Source organism: Acipenser ruthenus, chromosome 5 (genome assembly GCF_902713425.1).
Source record: "Acipenser ruthenus chromosome 5, fAciRut3.2 maternal haplotype, whole genome shotgun sequence".
In the NCBI taxonomy this organism is placed as follows: Eukaryota; Metazoa; Chordata; class Actinopteri; order Acipenseriformes; family Acipenseridae; genus Acipenser; species Acipenser ruthenus.
Window position 1 is genome coordinate 12,919,422 of NC_081193.1, and position 27,852 is coordinate 12,947,273.

A 27,852-nucleotide genomic window follows, 5' to 3' on the forward strand; every position below is an offset into this window, starting at 1 on the left:
CAAGTATTCCTACTGTATTTAAATGGGAATCAAAAACAAAAACAGATTACTTGTAAGATGCGTCATACAGTACAGTGAGGTACATACATACGCTATAATGTGACTGTATGTCTTCTTACAATTTCACAGGAATCAACGAACCAAATCCTTTATTTAATCAGGTAGATCCAATTGAGAACAGATTCTCATTTACATTTACTTGTATTTTAAGGATTAGCTAGGGTCTGGTTCACCTGTACCAGGATTTAGCCACTGAGGTTAACACCCCTCTTTCTCTTCTTCGCAAAAGAGCCAGGGATCTGAACTGTGTATCGTTGACAGGTGAATTTTGTATGTTATAGATGTCAGGGATAGCCTTAATTAGATTGCTGGACGAGACCTTTGAAAGAGTTTGAGGTCCACCCGGCTCTCTGGTGTCTCGCTTTGCTCTGTCAGCAGAGTGTGGATAAAGCATTTTCTTGACAAGACTGCCGAAATCTACCCTCTTTTCCTCCATTTTATTTATTTTTGCCAGTGAACTATTACTAAATGTTAGAACAGCTGTATGCTTCATTGAGGTGTATAAGACAAAATTAGAAAAAATAAAACAAACTCCTGTGTACAGTGCCGCCCAGAGGGGGTGGGCAGGGGGGATCAGGAATTTTATCTTGGGCCTGGGTGGGTTTTTTTACAATACAAGTGTAACATCAGAAAATGCCTCCATAGAAAAATGCATCCCTCGGTTCCCAGAACATGCGGTTGCTGTGCACAAGCTTTTACTTAAAGTCCCGACCCCGAGAATTTCTATAGATGGCACTGCCTGTGTACTCTTATAAACATAATGTAATTTGTATCCAAGCTAACAAATAGTGTTTAACCTGCCTGCCTCTGGAGCATTCTGAGAAGCAGACACATTTTTTCAATGTATTGTTGTAGCCTCTGTGTATGCGTGTGTGTGTGTGTGTGTGTGTGTGTGTGTGTGCGCTTACTATCATGGGTCTGTCTTCCCCTAAATTGCCAGATCAATCTGGTCATACAGGATAGCTTAAATAATGCACTCTTCCTAATAGATTCTTGGTGTAATAATGCCTTGACTGATATATAGGCAATTACAAGAAAGGCGGCCATTAACATTACTGAACATGCATTAGTTTGGAATGTTATGATCTACTAACTGTTCTATTGCCTAATGTAAAAAACATAAGCTGAATGTATTAGGCCTCTGGACACTGCATGTGAACATAATTGACTACAAAGCAATCAAGGGATGAACATCAGTTACTGCTATTGCCCACTCTAGACTTTGGCTTCAGGCTTTATCGCACAATGCTTGGGACATCTGTAACCCTCAAAAGGCAACATCTAGATGCTATACCCTCTAATGAGAGTCACTAAAAGATGGAAGCACAGTAATATCTAAACATTCTAGAATTTACAGAACTGGGAACTATTTTCATCTCTATGCCTGGAAAAAGTTCCCAGTGCTCTTTACCAATGCCGGTAAAGAATATGCCATGCTACCCTCTTCTGGTAGTAGCACGGAACTGCACTTTCTTTCATCAGCACTTTTTAATGCTTGAAATATTGTAGTTTTAGCTCTTATATGACAGTGGTATTTAACTCTTGTCAACAAGGATCAGCAACACTGCAGTTTTTCATAGCGCTACTACAATAATATTCTTCTTGTTTTTTGTTTCTTTATTAAAAACTGTACACAATGGGAAAAAAAAAGCCATTGGCCAATCAATCCAGAACAAGCCAACGCAAACAAATGTTTTTAAATTTGATTTAAAAGACTCGACTGTGCCAGCATACCTGATATGACTTGGGAAGGAGTTCCAAGGCAAGGAGCAGAGCAACTAAAGGCCCTTGCCCCTTCTAATTTTAGACGACTTCTAGGAAATACCAAATGTTCAGCATCTGCTGATCTCAAGTTGTGAATAGCAGCATAAAGTAACAACATGTCCTGTAAATATAAAGGCCCAAACAAAGGGCCTCATAAGTAGTAAGCAGAATTTTAAAATCAATCCTGAATTTAAAAGCCAGTACACTGATTTAGGAACCAGAGTAATATGTTATGAACAACATGTGCGAGTCAGCACTCTGGCTGAAGCATTTTGAACTAGTTGGAGCCAACATAATTGTAATCGGGAAGGCCGTTAAAATAACATAATCGAGACATAGCAAAAGCATGAACCCACATCTCAGCATCAGATAGAATGAATCTCAATTTGGAAAGGTTCCTCAAATGATAAAATGAAGGACTTTATAACAGAGCTCAAGTGGGTATCCAAACACAGTTCCAAATCCATAGTAAAAGTTTTTCACAGTATTGGATGGGGTCAAAAGATTACCATCAAAAGAGATTTCAATACGGGATGAAGTCCAGCAATAGCACCTCTGTCTTATTGGGATTTATTTTTGGACAATTTACAGCTATCCATGATAGGAAAAGAAAAAAATATTTGAGTATCATCTGCATAACAATGAAATTCAAGGTTATATTTCTTCATAATTTACACAAGGGGGAGCATATAGACACTGAAGAGCAGGGGCCCAAGGACTGAGCCCCGAGGAACTCCATACTTCATGTCACCTGTCTCAGAAGCATACTGACCCAAAGAGACAAACTGGCATTGATGTAATAAATAGGAGCGTAACCACTCCAAAGCAATGTCTGTAATGCCAATATAATTATGCTATCTCTCCAATAAGATGCCATGGTCCACAGTGTCAAAAGAGTTTCAATCAATTTAGCATGAAAAGGGATATTAGAAAGGCCTATAATTTCCAAGATCATATGGGACAAGATAGGTTTCTTCAAAAGTGGTTTAACTTCAGCCAATTCTAAAGTAAGGGGAACCCTTCCAGTTATCATAGAGAAATTAACAATATGAGTTACAATATTATTATTATTATTATTATTATTATTATTATTATTATTTATTTCTTAGCAGACGCCCTTATCCAGGGCAACTTGCAGTTGTAAACTAAAATACGTTTCAAGAATCACAGTACAAGTAATAATACAATTAGGAGCAAGATAAAAATACAATGGCTTTGGTTCTAGCAAGTACCAGTATAACAAAATACCACTCAATAACGGAACAGATAAGTGTCAGTGACAGTTACATCAGGATATAATTAAATACAAAATACTAAAGATTAAATAACACTTGTGACAGATTACAGTACTCTAAAGTACAGGACTAAATGCAGTAAAATAGGGGGCAGATAAGAGCAAGTAAAGCGCATTTAAGGAAGAGGGACGAGGGTGGAGAAGGAGCGGGCTCTGGAGGCAGGGGAGCGTAGAGGAGGTAGAGCCAGTCTTCTAGTGCAGGAGGAGCGGAGAGGTCGAGTGGGGGTGTAGGGAGAGATGAGGGTCTGGAGGTAGCTGGGTGCAGTCTGGTCAAGGCATCTGTAGGCTAGTACAAGAGTGACCCAAAACAGGAAGACACTCCCTAATAAGCCATGTAGGCTAAGGATCTAAAATACATGTCTCACGTTTAAGTTTTATTATCACAGGCTTAACCTCTGTCTCAGTTATCTGTACATTTTTTTAAACTGGCAGTTGGACTAATTTCAGTGCACCAATCTGGAGAAGAATGGACAGCGTTGGTAATAGAGGGCAACTGGGCCTGAATCACTCAAATTGTATCAGTGAAAATGTTTTGACATTTCTCACAAATATCAGTTTGATCCCCACACACTAGTGTCATTGTTTTAGGATTTAAGTGTTTATCAACAATATTAAAGCTGGATGTTTCTTCCTGGTGGAAATAATATTAGACAAATAAAATGAGTAGTCAAGGCCAACTGATATTGTTTTGTGTGTGACTGCCAGATATCAAAGGCAACACATAGCCTTGATGCCCTCCACTTCTGTTCCAGACTGTGACCTTTAATCTGAAGATCCTTGGTATTCCAGGGAGGTGGGGGGAGACTAGCCAAGCAGTTGTCTATATGGATATTAAAATCCACCAAAATGACGAGACAAGTGAGACAAGCATTACAAAAGTTTACCACAGTAAAATCATAGCAAAGTATAATAAAGCATATTGTAGTGAAAGCATGGTAAAGCATAGGTCAGCATGGTAAAGACCATCGAGGTGTGGTAAAGCATATTAATAAACATGGCAAACCAATGTAAACTATGGTAAATTCATATTATAACCATAGGAAAAGCATGGTAGAACTGAAAACTTACCATGCAAGAATGAAGCGGTAAACTTTTATAAGGATACTACACGATGGGGTGTATGCTATTGCCATGTAAATGCTACCTGAGTAAAATGACCACCCCATGGGAGCAGAGTTAGCCAAGAGAATCTGCCTCCACTGAAAGCCACACATAGACTTCTAGTCAAAGACTGTGCTTTAACCAATATCACTCTTAACAAGCAATAGAGAAGGCTTACTTATTATTTGAATTGTTTTTTAAATTACAGTTTTGTGTAGGCAACCTAAAAATAACAATTTTAAAGAAATTAACCAGACGTCACGCTAAGATTTTAATTGTTCGAGCGAGGTACCCTCTGACATAATATCACGGTCAAATAAGGACTGAGAAAAATTCAACAAGGAACAAGAACATACAAACACTGCATGGAAAACCTTTTCATGCATTCAAATAATTAAACAAATAATGAATTGCTATCGACTAGACCTGGTAAATTCACTACATTTCCCCTGGTGGAGCTCAACCCTATCCTTACCAATTGTTTTTACAGTGTGTCCACAAGAACTGTTCAACAGTAAACATGTAACTGTAACTCCAGTGTTTTATTTTTCTTATTTAACTGTATAATTATATATATATATATATACTGTATATATTATTGGTTGCTGTAAGATGCAAGCTGCTTTTCACGCCACTCAAGGTCAAAGTGACCGAATCATGGAGAGCTACTTTGACCTTGAGTGGGGTGGGAATGTATAGCTTACCTCGAAGGTAAGGTTTCCTATCTTGGAAATACCTTTATATAAGCCAGATGATTACAGTAGGTGACGTCCATGAATCCTACCAACTAAGGATATTATTTTTAAAAAAGGCTTTATCATAACCAAGAATTTTAGACAGGCACAGTGTATCGCACTGCATTTGTCTATTATTGCCACTTTTTAAAAGAACAGATATATTTATTTGAAAAGCAAACCATATATCCAATAAAAAAAAGTATTTACCAATTGATGTCCCTTACTGGAGACCAAATACAGTGTATAACATGCTGAAAAGGTTTTATAGAAAAATTAAATATATTTGTGGCAAACCCAGAGGCAAACAAGCCAGGTCTGTGTAATCTTTTGTTTGAGGTTGTGCTGCACATATAGAATGAAAGCACTGCTTGCCAGAATCAAATCCTATGGTGGCTTTATGCATGTATCCCGATGCTGATTCCTTTTATATTACCAACCAGAAAAAAAATAGTACTGGATTTGGGGTTTCTGCAAGCGGCAGATAGCCTCCGAACAATAGCTATAATGACATTGACCTTTAGGCTTCGGTTGGCTCCTTCCCAACGCCCAACCCCAACCCCCCCCCCCCCCCTTTCCTATGTAACGGACACAGCTGCCAGTCACTACAACTTTTCAACCCTTGCCTTCTGACATCCGTTTCATTAAAGCTAAGGTCAACCAGCTATTAAAACAGCAGCACAGCAGCACTCTACACATGACCCCTGACCCTGGTAGATTTTTAATTTAGACTACCAGCCAACCAGAAAATGAAGGCCTAGCCTGTCGCCATGGTAACAGGGCCTGCTGTTCAGCAGTGTGCTGAGCAGATGTCTCAGGAGCAGAAATGGATGGGAGGGGAGTTCATAGACAAAAGAAATCAAAAAGGCAGTTGAAGCACACATCCAGCAGAGGGTGTCTGGTAACACCTTCTGTACAGTAAAAGCATTTGCTGTTCAGCCATCAACAATGATTGTGTTTTGTGGAAACAAATCCTAAAAATATCATTACAATCCCACAGTAGCTATGGGAAATAAATATGTATTTCTTTAAATATTAAATAGTATAGCAGGCTGTGGGTGTTCTTGATTTATCCTACCTCATCTCAAAATAAAAAAAATAATTAATTGTAGTTAAAACACATACAAAACCGGTACAATATTCAGAGTGCATTGCCTAGCTATGGTTTTCATATGTAATGTGGTCCAGTGGTTAAAGAAAAGGGGCTCGTAACCAGGAGGTCCCCGGTTCAAATCCCACCTCAGTCACTGACTCATTGTGTGACCCTGAGCAAGTCACTTAACCTCCTTGTGCTCTGTCTTTCGGGTGAGACGTAATTGTAAATGACTCTGCAGCTGATGCATAGTTCACACACCCTAGTCTCTGTAAGTCGCCTTGGATAAAGGCGTCTGCTAAATAAACAAATAATAATAATAATAATAATTGTCAAACAACATGTGAAGCAAAGCTTGATTTCAGGTTTCAGATTAAATAGAACTTGCACCATTGTTGCTAAAACAATTTCTACCAGATATATATATATATATCTATATATATGTACTGCCTTGCTTGGTTTTTCTAAGGGTTACATCAAACTGGATATCGTATTTGCACACTGCCATTGTTGCTAAAACCATTTCTACCAGATATATACAGACGTGCTCAAATTTGTTGGTACCCTTACAGTTCATTGAAATAATGCTTCATTCCTCCTGAAAAGTGATGAAATTAAAAGCTATTTTATCATGTATACTTGCATGCCTTTGGTATGTCATAGAATAAAGCAAAGAAGCTGTGAAAAGAGATGAATTATTGCTTATTCTACAAAGATATTCTAAAATGGCCTGGACACATTTGTTGGTACCCTTTAGAAAAGATAATAAATACTTGGATTATAGTGATATTTCAAGCTAATTAGTTTCTTTAATTAGTATCACACATGTCTCCAATCTTGTAATCAGTCATTCAGCCTATTTAAATGGAGAAAAGTAGTCACTCTGCTGTTTGGTATCATTGTGTGCACCACACTGAACATGGACCAGAGAAAGCAAAGGAGAGAGTTGTCTGAGGAGATCAGAAAGAAAATAATAGACAAGCATGGTAAAGGTAAAGGCTACAAGACCATCTCCAAGCAGCTTGATGTTCCTGTGACAACAGTTGCAAATATTATTAAGAAGTTTAAGGTCCATGGAACTGTAGCCAACCTCCCTGGGCGCGGCTGGAAGAGGAAAATCGACCCCAGATTGAACAGAAGGATAGTGCTAATGGTAGAAAAAGAACCAAGGATAACTGCCAAAGAGATACAAGCTGAACTCCAAGGTGAAGGTACATCAGTTTCTGATCGCACCATCCGTCGCTTTTTGAGCGAAAGTGGGCTCCATGGAAGAAGACCCAGGAGGACTCAACTTTTGAAAGAAAAACATAAAAAAGCCAGACTGGAATTTGCTAAAATGCATATTGACAAGCCACAATCCTTCTGGGAGAATGTGCTTTGGACAGAAGAGTCAAAACTGGAGCTTTTTGGCAAGTCACATCAGCTCTATGTTCACAGACGAAAAAATGAAGTTTTCAAAGAAAAGAACACCATACCTACAGTGAAACATGGAGGAGGCTCGGTTATGTTTTGGGGCTGCTTTGCTGCGCCTGGCACAGGGTGCCTTGAATCTGTGCAGGGCATAATGAAATCTCAAGACTTTCAAGGCATTCTGGAGCGAAACGTACTGCCCAGTGTCAGAAAGCTCTGTCTCAGTCGCAGGTCATGGGTCCTCCAACAGGATAATGACCCAAAACACACAGCTAAAAGCACCCAAGAATGGATAAGAACAAAACATTGGACTATTCTGAAGTGGCCTTCTATGAGTCCTGATCTGAATCCTATCGAACATCTATGGAAAGAACTGAAACTTGCAGTCTGGAGAAGGCACCCATCAAACCTGAGACCGTTGGAGCAGTTTGCCCGGGAAGAGTGGGCCAAACTACCTGTTAACAGGTGCAGAAGTCTCATTGAGAGCTACAGAAAACGTCTGATTGCAGTGATTGCCTCTAAAGGTTGTGCAACAAAATATTAGGTTTGCGGTCCCATCATTTTTGTCCATGCCATTTTCATTTGTTTTCTTATTTACAATATTATGTTGAATAAAAAATCAAAAGCAAAGTCTGATTTGTATTAAATATGGAATAAACAATGGTGGATGCCAATTACTTTTGTCAGTTTCAAGTTATTTCAGAGAAAATTGTGCATTCTTCGTTTTTTGTGGAGGGGTACCAACAGATTTGAGCACGTCTGTATATCTATATATATGTACTGCCTTGCTTGGTTTTTCTAAGGGTTATATCAAACTGGATATCGTATTTGCACACTGCCATTGTTGTCTTTTGGTGCATTTAGTTGTTTTTTGTTACTCTCTGTTTTGGATGTCTATGGTGGATTTGGATAATTAGAACACAGTACATTTACATACTCTTAGTATACCTGATTGTGGATTATATTGCATATGAAGATGTTCATTCTGTATAGTGGGTTTACATGAAATTAAATATGTTACTGCTTTGTCTCCTGAACAACATTCACATGTTTTTGTCATGGAAACGTTTACATTTAGGTAAACAAAGGTGTGCATTATAAACCTTTTGAAAACAGCTTGACTGAGGCCAAACTAACTTATAGCATTGTACTGACCTATCATTCAGAAAATAAACAGTTAAAACATATTATAAATGAAGATTACATATTTTACTTGTGATTTTGCAGGGAGTTAAAAGACTATGGAGGCCCTGAAGTGCAAATCACAAATACAAATCACAAATACAAATCTAAAAACACGAAGGTAAAGAGAGAGAGAAAAAATGAGAAATAAAAGAACTATGGAGTGTGCACTGGATTTCTACGTGGCCAAACAAAGAGAGAGGAGGAGGAGGAGACATCCCCAAATGTTTAGAAGTCATACTAGACTATAGATTTAACTGCAGTTTTAGTAAAGTGGGCAGGAGAATTCATCCATTTCCCTGTCTCTCACGAGCTGCAACAAAATACAAAGCAGGGTTTTCTTGTGAGGTATGGGTTTCCTGGAGTCCTGTGAGCCATCGATTCCACACATGTACAGCTACGTGCACCAACACAGAACAGGCACCTCTACATAAATCCTAAGGGGACCTATTCTGACCTAAGTTGTGTGTGATGCCAACAACTACATCACAAATGCGTATGCAAACTATCATGGCTCCGTACCGAGCCCTCACGTTGCGGTTAAGGAGAGCCTGGGTTGTTTTTCCACTGCAGAGCCGAGCCGTGCTAGTGATATCACACGCAACGAAAGACAGTTGTTATTAATTATTGTTTTTAATTAACTCAGTTTGCCAAAAGAAGCGCAAACAAATGGTGTTCAAAAATGAATAGACCAACGATACAGCTGTATCTTGTATTGTATATTTTGTAAATATATATTTAGGATTTTTTTTATAATCCACAAATTTTACTGATTACATCGAGTTAATAAAGTTAAATTAATTCTGTTGAAAGGGAAAAAATAAGGTTTTAAAAATATGATTTGCCAAAAATATCCCATTTAAAAGGGTAGTTGTTGTTTTGGTGCTTAAAAGAAGCTGTGCGAGCGCAATGAGAGCCATAGTTGTATGTATGGTACAGCTGTGTTTTGTTTTACTATATTTTTGTAAATAAGTTTAGATTTTTTTTATTTTCCGCATTTTGTTCTTTCTTTATATTTGTATAAAAAGGTCAAGGATGAGAAATGTTGTAGAATTTTGTGGTTTTGAGTGTGTTAAGTGTACCGTACCTGCGGTTTATGCCCATTTGCTTCAAATCGTCAGAAATTCGGGAATAATGATTCTCATTTCTGACGCACGACTGCAGATCTTCCTGAACACTTCTATCTGCCCAGAAAAACTAGAGCCTGCACCTCCTCAGCGTCCCAAGGCTGTACTTTTCTCTCATCACATTCGCTGCCTGTCGTGTTTGTTGTTTTTCTTTCTGGAGTGTACTGACTGATGCAACGTAATGACGAAAATCCTTAACCCCGCCCCTGGCCCGGCTTGGCTCCGAGCCAGATTTAGCTGTCTTGCGAGGCCAGAGTTTCACGGTTTGGTTCTTGCTCGGCTCGACAAATACCCAGTGGAGAACCACCCATACCCGTATCGTACCGAGCCCTCACAGGTCGGATTTGCCAGTGGAGAAGGGGTATAAATGTGCTCGTACTGTAATTGAGCGAACATTTGGAATCCAAAATGCGACTCCGATGTTTGGATGTCTCTGGGAGAACACTACAGTACACTCCGCAGGTTAGCAATATCATCCTGGCTTGTGTTTTACAAAACATAGCTATCCGTAATAGATGTTATGTTCAACTTACATAGGAAACATTACAGGGATTGAGGGAAGCAGACGTTTAACTTGAAGTCCCAGTGGTGGAGGTTGCAGATGTTGCAAGTGTCAGGCAGGTCAGACAAAGCCTTATAGATTACTTTTTGTTTAGTTTCAAAATGCCATCCGTTCACTATAGTAGACACAAAGGTGCTCTTTAAGGGAATGTTGAATCCTTATTGGTTGTAACCTTACCCCCCCACTGTGGCTTGATTGGCTGGGTGCATGACTCGCTATTTGATGTGCGTTAGCCCACGCACGAGACCCGACTTCTAAATCACGTTTTTGTGAGCTATGATGGCTGTTCGCTAACAGTGTTATTTTTGCCTGAGCGAAAGCGGCTGCGCACATATTTGATAAACAGGGCCCACAGAGTTTAGTTGTGGTCATAGGCACCGGAACAACCACTGGTACAGGTGCTAAGGCATCTAAATAATGTTTCTTAAGGTTTCAAAATAATTAAATAATGGAAAAATTGATGCTTTAGAAGGCAATAATATTGTGGATGAGGCAGTGAAAATCTTAATTTCACTGCCACCAAAAATTAAAATAAAACAAGGCAACATATTAAATTATTCCTGCAGGCACCACTCTGCACAGCAAAGCAAAAACACTGATGCCTTTAAATGCAGTGGCTTTGATAAGCATACACAAAGACAAAACTAACAAGCTCATTATTATTATAGTAGCCGTCATAATTGTGTTGTTATTGTTGTTGCAACATTTAAATAACCTATAGACTATAAATTATTATTTGTTTATTTAGCAGTCTGCTAAATAAACAAATAATAAATATATAACCTGCTTCAATATTTGACATAATTGTTATATTGCATTCATTGTAGAAATACTGCTTTTTTTAAAGGAAATATGTAGTTTTTCCATGATTATCTATTGTATTATAAGGAAAATAAAGGTTTAGCAACGAGACAAAGGCAGGGCTATTTGTATCTGTTGTAAAAGCAGCCATTAACTGAACTTTATGCAAGTACAAGCTCGGCCTCTTGCATTTTGTGATAATTCTGTATTACAAAACGCATCCAGTAGACTATTAGTATTACATCTTACGTTGATATATCAACACCTGTTAAAACACTGTTCTGTTCCAGGCCTTTTTTACGTTCTAAACCCAAATAGCTTGTTGTACTTTTTTTTTGTTACAATAGGCATGCTTAAAATGTAATTCATCTTGCAAAGCTATCATTTCATTTTAATGTATGAACATTAGCAGTGCTTAATTTGTACAGAGTGAGGTGCCAGGGCGCCAACAATGACAATACCGTTCTTAAGAAACTCACATTCAAAATCATAACAAGTTTATTTGAAAGAGTAGTGTACTACTAGTGTTATAAGTTGGTTGGCCATGGTATATTTCTGTCAGTGTTATAATTGGTATCACTATGGTAAGTATCATGTTTACCATAAATTACTTTGTGTACAGTAGTGGTTAAAAACTACTATTTTATTTAGACAAAAAAACACGTACATCAAGGCATCAAAGCCAAACTTTTTGGAGCAAAACTAATTTATGGTAAACGCGATACTTACCATTGTGCTAACAATTATAAAACTGACAGAAATATACCACATCCAACTAAGTTACTAAAGACTCAACTTGCACTTTCTAAACAGCTTCAGCTTCTCTAGAAACAGGTGGACAGTCAGAGACTGTGCTGGGGTATGTGGGGGAGTGGACTCCATCGTTTCTTCCGTTGTGAAATTGCTTCCGTTGTGTTGTGGGCTTTTTGTATTTGTGTTTTCTGTTTTTGTATTTGTGTTTTCTGTTTTTGTATTTGTGTTTTCTGTTTTTGTATCTGTGTTTTCTGTTTTTGTATTTGTATTTTCTGTTTTTGTATTTGTATTTTCTGTTTTTGTATTTGTGTTATCTGTTTTTGTATTTGTGTTTTCTGTTTTTGTATCTGTGTTTTCTGTTTTTGTATTTGTATTTTCTGTTTTTGTATTTGTGTTTTCTGTTTTTGTATTTCTGTTTTCTGTTTTTGTATTTCTATTTTCTGTTTTCTGTTTTCCGTTTTTGTATTTGTGTTTTCTGTTTTTGTATTTGTGTTTTCTGTTTTTGTATTTCTGTTTTCTGTTTTTGTATTTCTGTGTTCTGTTTTTGTATTTGTGTTTTCTGTTTTTGTATCTGTGTTTTCTGTTTTTGTATTTGTATTTCTGTTTTTGTATCTGTGTTTTCTGTTTTTGTATTTCTGTTTTGTATCTGTGTTTTCTGTTTTTGTATCTGTGTTTTCTGTTTTTGTATCTGTGTTTTCTGTTTTTGTATTTCTGTTTTCTGTTTTCTGTTTTCTGTTTTTGTATTTGTGTTTTCTGTTTTTGTATTTCTGTTTTCTGTTTTTGTATTTGTGTTTTCTGTTTTTGTATCTGTGTTTTCTGTTTTTGTATTTCTGTTTTGTGTTTTTGTATTTCTGTTTTGTGTTTTTGTATTTCTGTTTTGTGTTTTTGTATTTGTGTTTTCTGTTTTTGTATTTGTGTTTTCTGTTTTTGTATCTGTGTTTTCTGTTTTCTGTTTTTGTATTTGTGTTTTCTGTTTTTGTATTTGTGTTTTCTGTTTTTGTATTTGTGTTTTCTGTTTTTGTATTTGTGTTTTCTGTTTTTGTATCTGTGTTTTCTGTTTTTGTATTTGTGTTTTCTGTTTTTGTATTTGTGTTTCTGTTTTTGTATTTGTATTTTCTGTTTTTGTATCTGTGTTTTCTGTTTTTGTATTTCTATTTTCTGTTTTTGTATTTCTGTTTTCTGTTTTTGTATTTGTGTTTTCTGTTTTTGTATTTGTGTTTTCTGTTTTTGTATTTGTATTTCTGTTTTCTGTTTTTGTATTTGTGTTTTCTGTTTTTGTATCTGTGTTTTCTGTTTTTGTATCTGTGTTTTCTGTTTTTGTATTTGTGTTTTCTGTTTTTGTATTTGTGTTTTCTGTTTTTGTATTTGTGTTTTCTGTTTTTGTATTTGTGTTTTCTGTTTTTGTATTTGTGTTTTCTTTCCACTGCATTATACAACCTCATTATAACCTCCTTGGATTTGTATACACTTTTGCCTATATACTGAAGCATTGTGTTTGCTTTTTTGCTTGCTTTCCTGCATTATGTGGTTGCTGACAGTGATGAGTCTATTACAACACCAAAGCCTTTCTTTTGGTGAGCCTGTTCTAATTCTAGTGCATGATATTTTACATGTTTTTCGTCCCTACATGAATACTTTATCTCATAACAAAAACCTCCCTACCTCACAACACAATTTGCCTGCAACTATACTGTAGAGGGCCAAGAAAACATAGCAGTGATTGAATGGTTGGTTTTAAGGCATGTGTTAGGAACTTCATTGCTCCTCAAGTAGAAAAAAAAGCATTTGTCAGAGGAATAAATTATGCGCATCAAAGGACAACTCCCCTAACTCCTCACAGATGGGAAAACGTTAATGACTGTCTGTGGCAGGGCTGAGGCCTTAGGGTTGCCAACTGTCCGGTTTTAGACCGGACAGTCCAGTATTTAAACTTGCTGTCCAGTTTTCTTGTACACTGAAAACTGGACACGCATTGCCTGTTAACACTCAGTGCCAGCGTCGTTGAAAGGCGATCACCAGCTGGTCCAAATTTGTGACAGACTGCTGTGCCTTTGATTATCAATTGCTGTTCCTAAAACAACAAAGTAGCTGGACAAATTGACGTCAACATGATGAGTAGCACAATTTCACAATTCACAATTTCCGCTTCGGAGGACAACGCAGCTCTCGGGCAGCTTACAGGCAAGCCCGCAGGCGCCCGGCCAGACTACAGGGGTCGCTGGTGCGTGGTGAGCCAAGGACACCCTGGCCGACCTTACCCTACCTCCCCCCAGGTGGCGCTCGATTGGACGCTCCCATCCTCGTTCGGCAAAGGAATAGCCTGGACTCAAACTTGCGACGTCCAGACTATAGAGCGCATCCTGCACTCCATGTGGAGCACCTTTACTGGATGCGCCACTCGGGAGCCCCTAAACAGTCACAGTTGTTGCTGGCATTTTCTAGTCTGCTTTTTCTCATGCATTGCAAGTTGTGCTCAATGCATTTTATGAGGCTAACACCCAAGTACCTAATTTTCAGTAAAGTCAGGGTATACTTACAAGCCTTGAAAACAAATTTCTATGACATTTCTGGTTCTCCCAACGTGTTTCTGGTTCACTTTGCTTGGTTGAGCGACTCTTGACATCAATCTACTTCAAGGCTGTAGTATTAGCAGCAATTCCCTCAATCAATTGCTGGGGGCCATGAATGAAACAAAATAAAGAAAACAAATAAAACATTTCTGGACACAAATGCACCAGATTGCAAAATTTTCTCTAAAAACTTGCCGGAGGGAAACCCCAACCAGACCCTGGGTGGGGCATGTCCGGTTTTGAAAAAATGCGATGTTGGCAACCCTATGAGCCTGCCCCTGTAAATTTTGTACTTTTGGTTGGGTTTCTAAATAAAATATATAACCTTTGTAAAAACAAAGTGTGTGCTGGATGGCAGGGCTAGGAGGTTAGACCTCCCGGCTTGCCTAAATGAAATTGAACATGCAGCAGGTAGGCAGGTGTCAATCAATTAACACTGGGTCTGGAAAGCCAGTCCTTTGTTCTTCTTTGTGTTCCTGTTTGCCAGGGTGATGATTCAGGCCTGCGTGGATGGACCAACCACGATTACCACTGCGTGTGAGTGACAGAAATATAATGAGTTCTGGTTGTAAATCTCCCTCCCGACCTGTGAGGGCGCTAAGCAGCGAGGACAGAGTTCTTTTGATGGGCTGGACTGACAGTTCTTTCACGGGTCGGGGAGTTGGCCAGTCTGGAAGAAGGCGAGTCTCTGTTGCGAGAACGTATTGACCCGGAAGGTAAACAATGTAGCAGCCGCTGATTGTAAGGCAGCTGCATTAGTTTACTAAGGGGTCATGCGTGACAGCATAAAAAGGGGACGGAGACTTGTAATCGGTTCCTTCACGTGGTGTCAGAACACGGGATTATGGATCATGCAGCACTTACAGCACTGCTGGAAGCACTGGACAGCAGACGCGAGGCTACAGAGAGATAGAGAGAGAAGCGGTACACAGCGTTGGTGGAAAAAATCGGTCTGGTGATCCAGACCACAGTACCAACGGCACCCGTGATGATGGCTCCGAAGGCGAGGGCACTGAAAATGACGGCGGAGGACGACACTGAGGCTTACCTGGTCGCTTTCGAGCGGCTGGCTACCATCGCGTCATGGCCCAGGATGTACTTGGCAAGCCAGCTGGGATCCTGTCTGATCGGAGAGGCTCAGGCAGCGTATCAGGCCATGACGCTGAAGCCGCCGACTACGACCTGGTAAAGCGAGCCATCCTACGCCGGCTCAACATCACGGGGGAAACACACAGGGTACGATTTCGGGAGTACTGAAGATGCCCAGATACACGCCCCAGGGTGGTTGCGCAGCAGTTGTATGTCCACATGGTGCACTGGCTAAGCCCCACCCAAAAAACGGGTCTGCAAATGGACGAAGCTATAGCAGTGGAGCAATTCTGCCATGTGGTCGGCGCCGAAACCCAGGTATGGATACGGGGCCACAACCCCGCCACCCTGGAGGCAGCAATAAAGCTGGCGGAGGATTTTGAGGACTCCCTGGTTTCAGCCCACAGCAACCTGGCCACAGCTCCCGTCCACCGGAGCAGCGGCACACCACCTCCTCTCTCTCCTCCATCTACAGCACCGGGACCGAGACCTCCTAGATCTCCGGCCCCTATGGGTAACCTTGACCCCTCTTCATGGAGATCAAGGTTGCAAGAACGTATTGACCCGGAAGGTAAACAATGTAGCAGCCGCTGATTGTAAGGCAGCTGCATTAGTTTACCAAGGGGTCATGTGTGACGGCATAAAAAGGGGACGGAGACTTGTAATCGGTTCCTTCGCTTGGGTTCAGAGACGCACGGAACTGGAAGGACCGGGAGAGTTCCCAAAAAGTAAAAAAAGTATTTGTGAGTGTTTTGTTTGTTTGTAGCACTGTTAGTAATTGTCTTTTGTTTGTAAATTCACTAGACGGCTAACACGTCTCCGGAGCTGTCGCCTTGGGCCAGCACTACCCGGAACAACAACACCACAGTCACTGTTATTTGTTATCACCCACCTTGAGCACTACTGCACGCACCTGGACTGGTGGTTTGTGTTAGTAGTATTGTGGGAGCGGATAACGTGTTATTATTTGTTTTGTTTACATTATTATTTTCCTGCCGAGCTTTACACCAGGGGTGTATTGCCGGAGGATTATTGTTTGGTCGCCAGACCAGGATTTGTGTAAAAATAAAAAGAACATTTTCCAAATTGGATTACAGTTTTCACTTGTGATTGTTTCTGCACTGCATCACCTCTGCATCCGGTCTTAATCAGCAGCCACTTTACCACAGGGTGTAACCGGGATAACTAGGGTAGGGATTCATTTAGGGGATTTTAATCCCACCCCGGTTTGTTTAGTTTGTGTTAGGGAGAAGGTTCCTGAAGTGGGACCTCCCTTTTAGTGGGAGCAGCGCTGAGCATCTGGATGGCAAACTTCTGTTTTTAACTATTTTACCTGCTGTGTGTTGTTTTGTGTTTTTGTAATTTTGTACTTGTGCCACGTGTGTGTGTATTTCCTTCCGCACCCATTGCTGGTACCCTAGTGGTGGCCACCAATCACTACAACAGCCTGCAACACCTTGTTTATAAATAAAACCTGGATGACTGAGCTGCGTTTCAGAATTTAACTACAATTGGCAAACAAACTTATAGGCTGTGATATCAATCATACAAGTAAATGCAGCTGTAAATGCAAACACAATAAAGAAATGTTGCTGACATCCTAAGACATACTGTATATGAGCTGCCTAAAAGCTGCCCACTATTCTGAATCTATATTGGATTTATCTAATAGTACATTCAATGTAAAAGAAGAAAAAAAAAGTTTCCAGATTAATCTGGCATGTGGGAAGCATAATAAGATCTCAGATAGTATTGATAGGAGAAGAACATCTGTGGCTTATATTGTACAATAATATTCTGAACTTTTAAAAAAGCAACTGAACTTGCCTTTGTAAAGCACAGGATTAAGAGGTAATTGCATGCTTACAGAATAGCGAGCATCGTCACAACTGAATTCCTTGTGACGATGCTCGCTATTCTTGTGGATCGTTTTCAACACTGCACACACCTGCTTCTGCTGCTGTTCTTTCTGTGGCACCCGGAGCAGCAGATCTTTGTTTGTCTTGTCAGGACATGTCTGCTCTAAAGTGCTCCAACACAGAGTGGAAAAAGAAGCCTTGCCAAAACATTTGGCTACGGTTCGACGTTTCTGTATTGCACTCAGTTTCAATTTCATTTCTCAACTCTAGATATGTTAAGAAAGCACATCTCGTTCTATTGCCAAATGTTCACGTTAGATCCAGAACGAAACATACGTCTTTATTACTTTTAGAACCCAGCTACTGCACTGCATATGCAGATGTGCAGATGTGCAGATCTACAGAAGACACTAACACATTCATCACTAATGTGAAGTTTTTGCAGGGATGTAGTTATTTAAGAGAGAGTTAACAAGCTCTGGCTGAGACAGTTCAAAGTATCAATGTATTGAGATTTAACTTAGTTGAACTCCATTATAAATCACTTTCACTTAAAAAGTATTTACCTTCTTCTTCATGTCGACATTTCTTGTAGTTTTCAAAGATTTTGTTTTAATGCAATGGAAGGTAATATTTCACTGCTCGTGTGTAACTTCTATGCTGTGATAAAAGTTTGTTGGGGGGGGGATGTTTTCACTGTACACTATGTATTTTTATTTAAAGTAATTTTTAACAAGTCGTTCTCTATGTTACCTTTTGATACTCCTCTTTAGATCTGTTGACCGTGTCCATTTGTTCCTGAGTGTAAGTGTAGATGGCTGAACGATACTGAGTTCCTGTATCATTCCCTTGGCGCATACCTATGAGAAGGAAATATAAATACATTCAAGGTTACAGGTATGGGCTACCTGAATTTGAAAGATGACATGATGGGTTTAATTGTTTGTGATTTCATGGCATTTTATTTTTGCTGAACCTCAAGTTCATTGTGTGCTGCTTCTGCTGTTATCCATGACCACCTTGGAAATGATATGGGGATCTCAGTGGGCTTTCATCCTGGTTGAACCATAAAGATCTAGCACATGTCGAAAAACACTATGATACAATACAGGGACAATAAATCATTTCCCTAAGGGGGCACTGTTGAAGTCCAGCTTTAACACTGTGTTTGCAGGCTCAGCACATCCATTAAGCATTGTATCACCCAGTGATGGTAGCATATTTAATTAAACTTGTGATATGGACTTCACTGCCAGCAATTATTCATAGCATCATTTTGTTTCCTGTTGCTTGTTCTAAAACTATACACCTTGATTGAAACTTTTTGTTATTGTCTAGTTTGCTTTCTATAATTACTAAAGAGAAACTTTGACTAAAGAGAATCTTTTTAATGAGAGATTTTCATCCTGTCTAGTCAGTTTCAGTGCAGATTATGCTTGATATTCTTGATATGTAATGCCATGCCTCAGTGCTTTAACTCTTCATATTCTCATAGATTAGATTCAATTTACCACTGGAAACCCTGCTTATCCTTTATTAACCTTGTGGTAACTCTATATAAATGTATAGTATACAATGGCTTTAAATGTAAAGGTGAAAAGCCCTATGATAAGGCAATATGCAGACAGGCGAGGGGAGGAACCACACAACCACTGAAAACATATTTCTTTACATATTTTAGAATATGTTACCTTATAACTAGAGACAGTCCAAATCTGCAGGAAAATATGCAAAAAACTGCAGACATTTTAAGCAGATATCTGCAGGGTGTTTAGTATTTCTAATAATACAAGTAAACTTAATTATATCAAACAATGTATATGTTAGTACTTTCAATTTAATATATCAATCATTTTTGTCTGTAAAATCTTTAGAAACTGTCAAACAAAAACATCACATCACAAGAGACGTTTTTGTTAAACGTAAACATCATCTGTACAATGCATTCTGTTTCGTCTTCATTTTATTTATTTTTAATACTGTTATATATATGAATTGTTAGTTTGTATGTGTTTTTATGTGTTTTGATGGACCTATATATATAGGCCCCCACCTTCACCCCCAAAAAGCTTTTCATAATCATACAGTAGTTCAGTAGTGTTCATTATTCAGCAGCGAATGATTAAGAGAGAGATAATTGAATGTACTTTCATAAAATGTTTTATATTGTAATTTGTATTGATCATTATGTATTTTCAAGCATCCTTCTATCTCTACTGAGCTTATCAACAAACCATCTGCATCCTATACTAACCCCACTCAGCCTGCATCCTCCTTTACGGTAACTAGGAAGTGGAAGGATACAGATCCCTGTCAGCTTAGGCTCACCAACTGCCTCATCAACTTCATTGCCAATGACCTCTCTCTATTGTGGATAGCGCTGCCTTCAGTGAGCTTATGGCCACTGCTGAGCCACAGTCATCGCTAAGGTCGCCAATTTAATTTCACATATTAGGACATCTACAACTGCCACACAGATCCTGAAGTCCTCTCTGAAGCTTGTCCTTGCCAATGCTACACGCTGGAACAGCCAATTGAAGATGCTACGCTCCCTTCTCCATGTACCTGACTCAGTGTTGGATCAGCTTCACTTCCCAGGCAAGATCACACCATATGAGAAGATAGCTACTGAGCTCTGTGATATCCTGCAGTCCTTTCAAGATGCTATTGGCTCCATCCAGGGGGAGAAACTCACCACCTCGTATGGTGCCTAACTTTGTTTAAAAGTGTGTTGGGGGTGAAGGTAAAGAAGAACAGCCGAGGAAAGATTTTTTTTGTGAAGAAGATCTGGTAAAACACATTTTTACTGTTCAATCTTTTTCAAGTTACTGTTTTTGGACAGGTGTTTCAGCATAAAATATCGAATATTTACTAACTGAGCATTCATTAAGTACAAACACAAGTAGCAGCAAATGGCAAAACCAGTTCCAGTGGCAGATCTGCACAATGCTGTACAGTACCTATAATTCAAATATGCAGCTTATTAAAGGGAAGTGCGAAACAAACAATAACATGTACAAAATGTTATAATATGGCTTGTTTATATATATATATATATATATATATATATATATATATATATATATATATATATATATATACAGTACTGTGCAAAAGTTTTAGGCAGGTGTGAAAAAATGCTGTAAAGTAAGAATACTTTCAAAAATAGACATGTTAATAGTTTATATTTATCAATTAACAAAATGCAAAGTGAGTGAACAGAAGAAAAATCTACATCAAATCAATATTTGGTGTGACCACCCTTTGCCTTCAAAACAGCATCAATTCTTCTATATATGTCAACAGTATGTCAAAAGTTAAAATATTCCTTGCTTGACTTGTGCTGGATGCTACAGTTTTTCACGTTTTCCATCAGACATTACTGAGCTCAATTATTACAGCGAAATCCTGTACCTTGTGTAGGGTTATGGCTCTCCCAAAACACCTTCAGTAGCTTTTCAAAACAGACTTTTCCTGGATTGTACACCACTCGAACTATCTCAGTGTGACCAGTTTTACCTAGGGAAAAGAGAATGGGTAAATACAACAACTCTATTTGTTGCTTAACACCTTTTAATAGTATTTAAAATATTAGGATTGTTTTGTGTTACCACATTTCAATAAGAGATTATTTTGTAAATTGTGTTATATAAATGCCATGTAAATGCCACATAGATTTCTTTAAGATTGCAATGTTGGAAAAAGATAATTTATTAAAAATAAACGCATCAGGAGTAATTAAGGTTTTGGTTCATAAGTGACCCAAACAAATTTTCTGCATAATTATCCTTTCTCCCTTTGCATATGAAGAATAAAAAAACAACAATAACAAACAGAGGGTGAATTAGATTACAGGGCATGAATAGCCATGCAATGACATTGTAATAAGCAGGTAATTACCAATGATTTTGGCCATACTTGGTAACTGCTGTGCCATTACATGGAAATGGCCTGGTGAACAGCATTTTGTTACCTGACATAATCATATGGTAACACTATGGCACATGTCATATCCATGTAATTGCACCCTTATTCCACCTGTAGTTACCACAAGAGTAGGACACATTAGTAGTTACCCAGTTATTACTATGTGATTACATGGTAATGCATTTTCTAACCAATTCATTAAAAATAACTATTCAGAATGTCTGGTAATTCCCTGTAGTACCGGTATTATTTTAGCTTAGTTTACTAATACCACTACTGTGCATTTTCGTATCTTAAAAACGGTATACAGTATCCACCACTACCACCGCCATTTATATCAGAAAAATAAGCATTTGCTATTTGCCATTCCCATTGATTTCAATAACAAAGGCATTGTTTACACCGTATATTTCGGGCAAACTCAGCTGTTTGGATCTAATTATGTGCCATTCACATAGATTTAAATAACAAACACACTAGTTTATATTGTAGTAATCACTCTTACTAATCCACAAATCAGCTGTTTTCACCTTGTTGCCTTGCCATTCACATAGATTCCAATACAAAAGGCAGCACTTTACTGTAAAAAGCTTGACAGATCGATCAATCAGCTGTTTGCACTTCGTTACTGAGCAATTACCCCTGTACTGTACCTTGGCTATGTAATCCCTTTACATAGTGTCAGATTTACAGTTTGAAAAAACAGCACTGACTGCAACAGCAAACATGGCTGGAAAGAGAAAAGCGATGAGCGTCAGCAAGAAAATTCAGTGTAAATAAAATATCTGTTAGACAGCAAACAATGCAACGTTGCTTCAAAAAGCTGTAGTTTCAGGGGCTAATAGTAGCGTATCCAGTACAGGTACTCCGCGTGGAGTGCAGGATGTGCCCTATAGCCTGGAGATCGCAGTTCAAGTCCAGGCTATTCCACTGTCGACCGTGGACGGGAGTTCCCAGGGGGGCGGCGCACAATTGGCTGAGCGGCACCTGGGTGGGGAGGGCTTAGGTCGGCCAGAGTGTCCTCGGCTAACATCGCGCACCAGCGACCCTTGTAGACTGCCCGGGCGCCTGCAGGCCTGCCTGTACGCTGTAGCTCTGAGGTGGCTGCATGGCAGACCTGCACAGTGAAAAGAAGCGGATGGCTGATGGCACATGTTTCGGAGGACGCATGTGTCCGTCTTCGTCTCTACCGAGTCAGTGTGGGGGTGGCAGCGGTGAGCCGGATTCAAATAAAAAAATAATTGGGCTTTCCAAATTGGGGAGAAAATGAGAAAAAATAATTGGTTTCAAATTTAAAAAAAAAGCTTGGGTTTCTGTAGTTGAGGAGGAGAGTGCCAACGAAACTGAAACTCTGACAACACCAGAGGGGATGTCAGGGACGAATTCTCAGCTGTGTCACCTTGGTGACCAGGATGCTCTGCCTGAAATAGACTCCGATGACATACGTGTGCGTGCTGCGCTTGTAACACTGCGGCGTACTATGGAGTAGCATCATAACACCAGCAGTGATCAGAGAGAGGACACACCTCTGATCTCAAACCTGAGCACTAAGCAGACACCTTGATAAGACCTCTTAGAGAGAGTTTAAATTTATAAGTGCAAAATCTTGTCAGAATGTTAACAACGAAAAGAAAAATTACAGATATGTTATTTAAATAGTTGTAGCAACACGTGGGGACATACAACGCTATATTTTTTGGAACCCCGCTACTTACTGTTTAATGAAAAAAAAAACACAAGAGAAAGACATGCCTGAGGAGCAAACAGTAGAGGCTTTCTTTTCTGTGGGTCTTTGAAGCAACGCCACTGCCTAATACATTTGTTGTATTTTAAAACATTTCTGTGACCCTTTGATATTTTGATTGATTAATTCTACAAATAACTAAAAGCGGGTGTGTGGCTTTGAAGAGAAAGGCCGTGTGGGGCAGATATATTGTTGATTAACCAATCCACAGTGAGCAGCGAATCCACAGAAAACCGTTGATTTGTCAATGAAACCACAGTCAGAGCAACTCAACAGAAAAGCAAACACCATGTTATTACGCAATAATTATTTCAACAATTTGTTCATTATAGTACAGTAGGATGCACCTTAAATCAGGACACTGATAATCGGGATTTCTGCTTAAATGGGACAGAACTCTGGGAGACAGTTCTTCCCAATGCTGTTTATGTCGTTTAAGTGAGATGTCACTTCGTTTAATTGGGATACAGTAGTTTCAAATGATGAAAAGAGATTGCTTATCAGAGCAAGACAGGTTTGCGCAGTGCAGTGAGTGAGTACACTGGTTGAACTCTTAGAGGAGCTGGAGTCTCCTGTGGTTTCTCAGGCTGCTGTGGCAAAGAAAGCTGGTGTGTCCACATTGCAGATGTCTCGTATTGTGATAAGATGTGATTTAATTAATTTTCATTTCATTTGAAAATAAAAGAGCGATTAATTTTGTTTATGAATAATATCACATATTTACAATCCTAAACTGCAATTTATAGACCGCTAAAACTAAAATACAGTTAAACTTATGTCCTGTTACAATAACAGTTTGGTCCAGTTGATAGATAGCTGAAAACATTCATGTCATATTATTGGCCTCTCATCCGTTCATTATTATTTTCAGAATATAAAACTATTTAAAAAAAAAAAAAAGTTTTGAAACTGAAAAGAAAAAACCCAGCTTGATACAACTTGATTATATATATATATATATATATATATATATATATATATAAAAAAAAAAACACATTGAAGTGAAGCCTGCAGGTCATGTATTATTGAATCCCCACAGCTGTGCCAATCCTCCAGCAGGGTTCTTGAACATATTAGGAAAAAATACAATTATATCCAATGTGCTAGAAAAAAAAGGGAAGGACGGAAGGGAGAAAGAGGCTGCAGAATAGGAGGAAAATAAAATAATTTGGCAATACAATATTTTGTGAACGACCTGTATAGGATGTTATATGGCACATGAAGCAAACAGTTCTCATGACTGGATAATTAAAATCTGGAAACTATTTGCCACTGCCACATTATCTTCACATTTGCATTAGTGTCCCCATCTATGAAATCTAGGCAATAATACTCAATGCAGTACACTAATGTGAATTGCAAAGGGTACTATCACTGTTTTAAAACGAAGATGTTTTTTATTCAAGATAGCAGTAATATTGCCAGCATGAACTGCAAATGTGTGTGGTTCTTTTTTGTACTTGATACAGCTATTTTAAATGCCACTGTTACCCTATCTGTTTTAAGATTCTCAGCTAAGCAGAACTCAGAAGTATAATACCTGCATATTTCCTGACAATAGAATGTCCCTAAATCATCTTTTGCAAAACAGCAGTACCCATTTTCATAATTTACACCATTAATCTTGAACAAATGGTATGGCTTTAATACTGCATTCAAATGATATGATATTCAATCAATCAGCTGTGCACTGTTTCATATAGCTGTATGATATATAGTTCTTAGTACTGTCATTATTTTGCTGATTCTAGTACTGTATTTACTGGTGGTACATTTGTTAAATTAAACAAAGTTATTACTGTATAGTAATACATGTTTACATTAATAGATATTAAAGCAAACTTTAGTAGCAACACTAAGTTGTGTTCTGCCAACACACAGATTTAAACTTGTAATTGAATAAACATAATTGAAAGAAAATTGGTTCAGTGAGTATTATCAATTAAAGTAATAATAAATGCATTGTTGTTTGTCCCCTTTTTTAAAAAAAAAAGTGTTTATAGTGCTTTGCATACATTGTGATCCATCAAAAGCTTGGTAATGGCTTAAGCAAAGTAAAAAAAAAAAATCTATGACCTTTAAAATGAGTAAGACTGCATTATTCCTGTTACTGTGGTTCCGGTCCCCAGGCACTTTGCCAGCCATTAATCCTCTGTTTACCCTGGATCCATTTCCACTCTAGAAAACACAGCCACTCTCTAAGGAGTAGCGCAACCTAGCTGCAGCAGCTGAGGAAGGTAGGCTCTTTCTCTGCAATGTGAAGGGAGCATCTTTCAAGAATACAATGAAACAATGTTCAACGCTCTTATTTAGAACCTTTAAACTGGGTTCCATAGGAACTCCTAACTGGGTTCCAAATAAGAATGACCCTAAGAATGATCCTTTTTTAATATTTCAAATATCCCAGATTTTTGTTTTTTAACTAGTTTGTTTCCTCAATTTGACACAGATTAGGCTTTTAACTGTTTTAAAAGCGAATATTAACTTTATGAAGTATGGGGATAGAACTATAAAAACCAACTCAGGTCATTCTTATGGCCCTTCTGAACATTTCTGCAGAGGTTTAATACCCTCTGGGGTGTCTACTGGAGCGTCCATGATAACAGTACAAAAATTTGAACTAAGTTTCTGTAGAAATGGTGGCGTTGTTATTTCCAGTGATGAACTGTATCTTGATGAACAGGCCTGACATGTGCTAGTGCAATCGCTACATGATTTGCATACAGTAACAGCTGATGCAGACAGCCTTGTCCCTTCTAGTCCATGTCTTTTCTACAACCATGTTGTTGTTTTAAAAAGTACTCAGACTGGTCTTTATATCCCAGCCAACAAATCAAAACAATATCATCTTTGGGATAGAATGCTGAAAAAGTACTGTAAGTTATATCAGAGGAAGATAGGAAACAGCACAGCATAGCAAGGTCCAAAACATTTTACAGGTATTGTTATAACTTTTAAGAATTAGCCCTTTGTTATTGTTGTCAGTACATTTGATATTATTCTGTATCGATTACATACCTGAACAGACCTCCTCATAGGATGGGTTAGGTGTGTATCCACCAGCATAGCCCACCTGTGTGGAATAGACACCTTTCTGTGTCCAGAATTTTCTCTCAGCTCCCCAGAAACAGCCCATGCCTTTGTTACAAAACAGAAAAGAAACAATATCATTATATTTTAGGTGTGAATGTACTCAGTTGTATTATAAAAGCATACACTTTATCTGTCTATTGCCCAGAACTTTTTACACCCTTTTTTATAGGCTTATATTTGAACTGGAAGGCTATAGAACTTTATTTAGCAATAACAATGAACTGCTCAGGACTAAATGCTGCTCAGGACTAAACACTGACATTTAGACACAAAAGAATGTTGTCTGATATCATTTAAAATGTAAGTTTCTTATAAGTATTACTTAATGAACCTGTACCGTAGCTTCCCGTGTCCTTCAGTACAGATCCATTGTGAAAATAATTGGGTAAGGTTAAGTCACGAGCAATGTCACTTCTCTTCACCTTTCAACATCACATCAACCACATATTTGATTGTGTTCAATCCTTTAGGGACCACTATCATATATATATGTGACATTAATAGAGTGTATTTCTTTTTGTGTTTTGCACTGAGTTATCCTGGGGGAAATTATCTTCAAAAACCCTTGGTCCGGAATGGGTTAAAGAACAACATTTGCTTGGTGTTTAAAGGTATTTAAAAACAGGTACAGGGCCGTAACTAGGGCAGGGCGAGTGGGGCAGCTGCCCAGGGTGCAAGCTGTGGGGGGGGGGCGGAAAAATGACTTAGTTTAAAAAAAAAAAAAAAGAAATGTCCCCATGTAATTGGTTTAGGCCTGTGGGTGGTGGGACACACCTCCATTACAGCCGCGTTCAACGGGGAATGGTATTGGCACTTAACTATTTCAAACGTCTGTATCTCCCGTTCCACATGTCCAAAAGTGCTGATCTACTCATATGAAAGCTAAAACTGGGAAAAACTAGTCGTCTTTATTTATTTATTTATTTATTTATTTATTTATTTATTTTACCAATACAGTATTCGCAAGTTTCTTTTCGAAAAAATATAAATATATAAATACTCAACATCTTGTGTGGCAGGATAACATTATGTTTCCAGTTTCAGTTGTCTTACAGCTGGTCTGCATTCGCCATGTTGGCTCTTTTTTGAAAAATACATGCATCACAAAACCTTGTGTATCTCTGCAACTGAACGAGCTATTTCAATTCTGATTTCTGATTTGAAATCCTTGTAAAATAACAATTATTTTTGTATATCGCTTGGACAAAGGTGAAAATATAATACGTCCCACAACAAATATATTATGGAAAGATCTACTTAATGCCTTTCTGTTGATATATTGGGTTTTAATTTCTGATTTACGGTTACCAAACTACAAGCGCTAAAACAGAAAGTTGCCATATTCATGCCTAATTATGGTCATTCTGCATAGGCAAAAGGGTTAAATACGACTGCAGCAAAACAGTTACCCAGCGTCCGACAGTTCGAGTGTGTGCTCATTATTTTTATTATTTCTTAATTTTTTTAAAAAATTTTATTAACAATACAAATTTACAAAAAAAAAAAAGAAAAATAGGCAGTACTGATATCAACATACAATACATATTATATATCATTATACATATACATATCCTAACTCCTATAATAAAAAATAAAAAATAAAAAAAACTGCTGCAAATATTCATGCTCGCCCCGGGCGCTAAAATACCCAGTTACAGCTCTGTACGGGTGCATATCATTTAACCTATA

At 38.3% G+C, this 27,852-nt stretch overlaps 1 protein-coding gene across 5 annotated transcripts in view; it reads right to left on the reverse strand.

Moving 5' to 3' along the window:
• The window catches only part of msraa (methionine sulfoxide reductase Aa), a 96,655-nt gene that overhangs the window by 18,080 nt on the left and 50,723 nt on the right, over window positions 1-27,852 (reverse strand). For 4 of the 5 annotated variants that reach the window (XM_034004746.3, XM_034004745.3, XM_034004743.3 and 1 more), the window contains 3 exons: window positions 26,089-26,208; window positions 20,814-20,918; window positions 18,153-18,259 (listed from right to left, as the gene is read on the reverse strand). In XM_034004746.3, the coding sequence (XP_033860637.1) occupies window positions 18,153-18,259; window positions 20,814-20,918; window positions 26,089-26,208 (332 nt within the window). The remainder of the gene's footprint in view (window positions 1-18,152; window positions 18,260-20,813; window positions 20,919-26,088; window positions 26,209-27,852) is intronic. The other variant, XM_059023662.1, reaches the window with a different exon arrangement.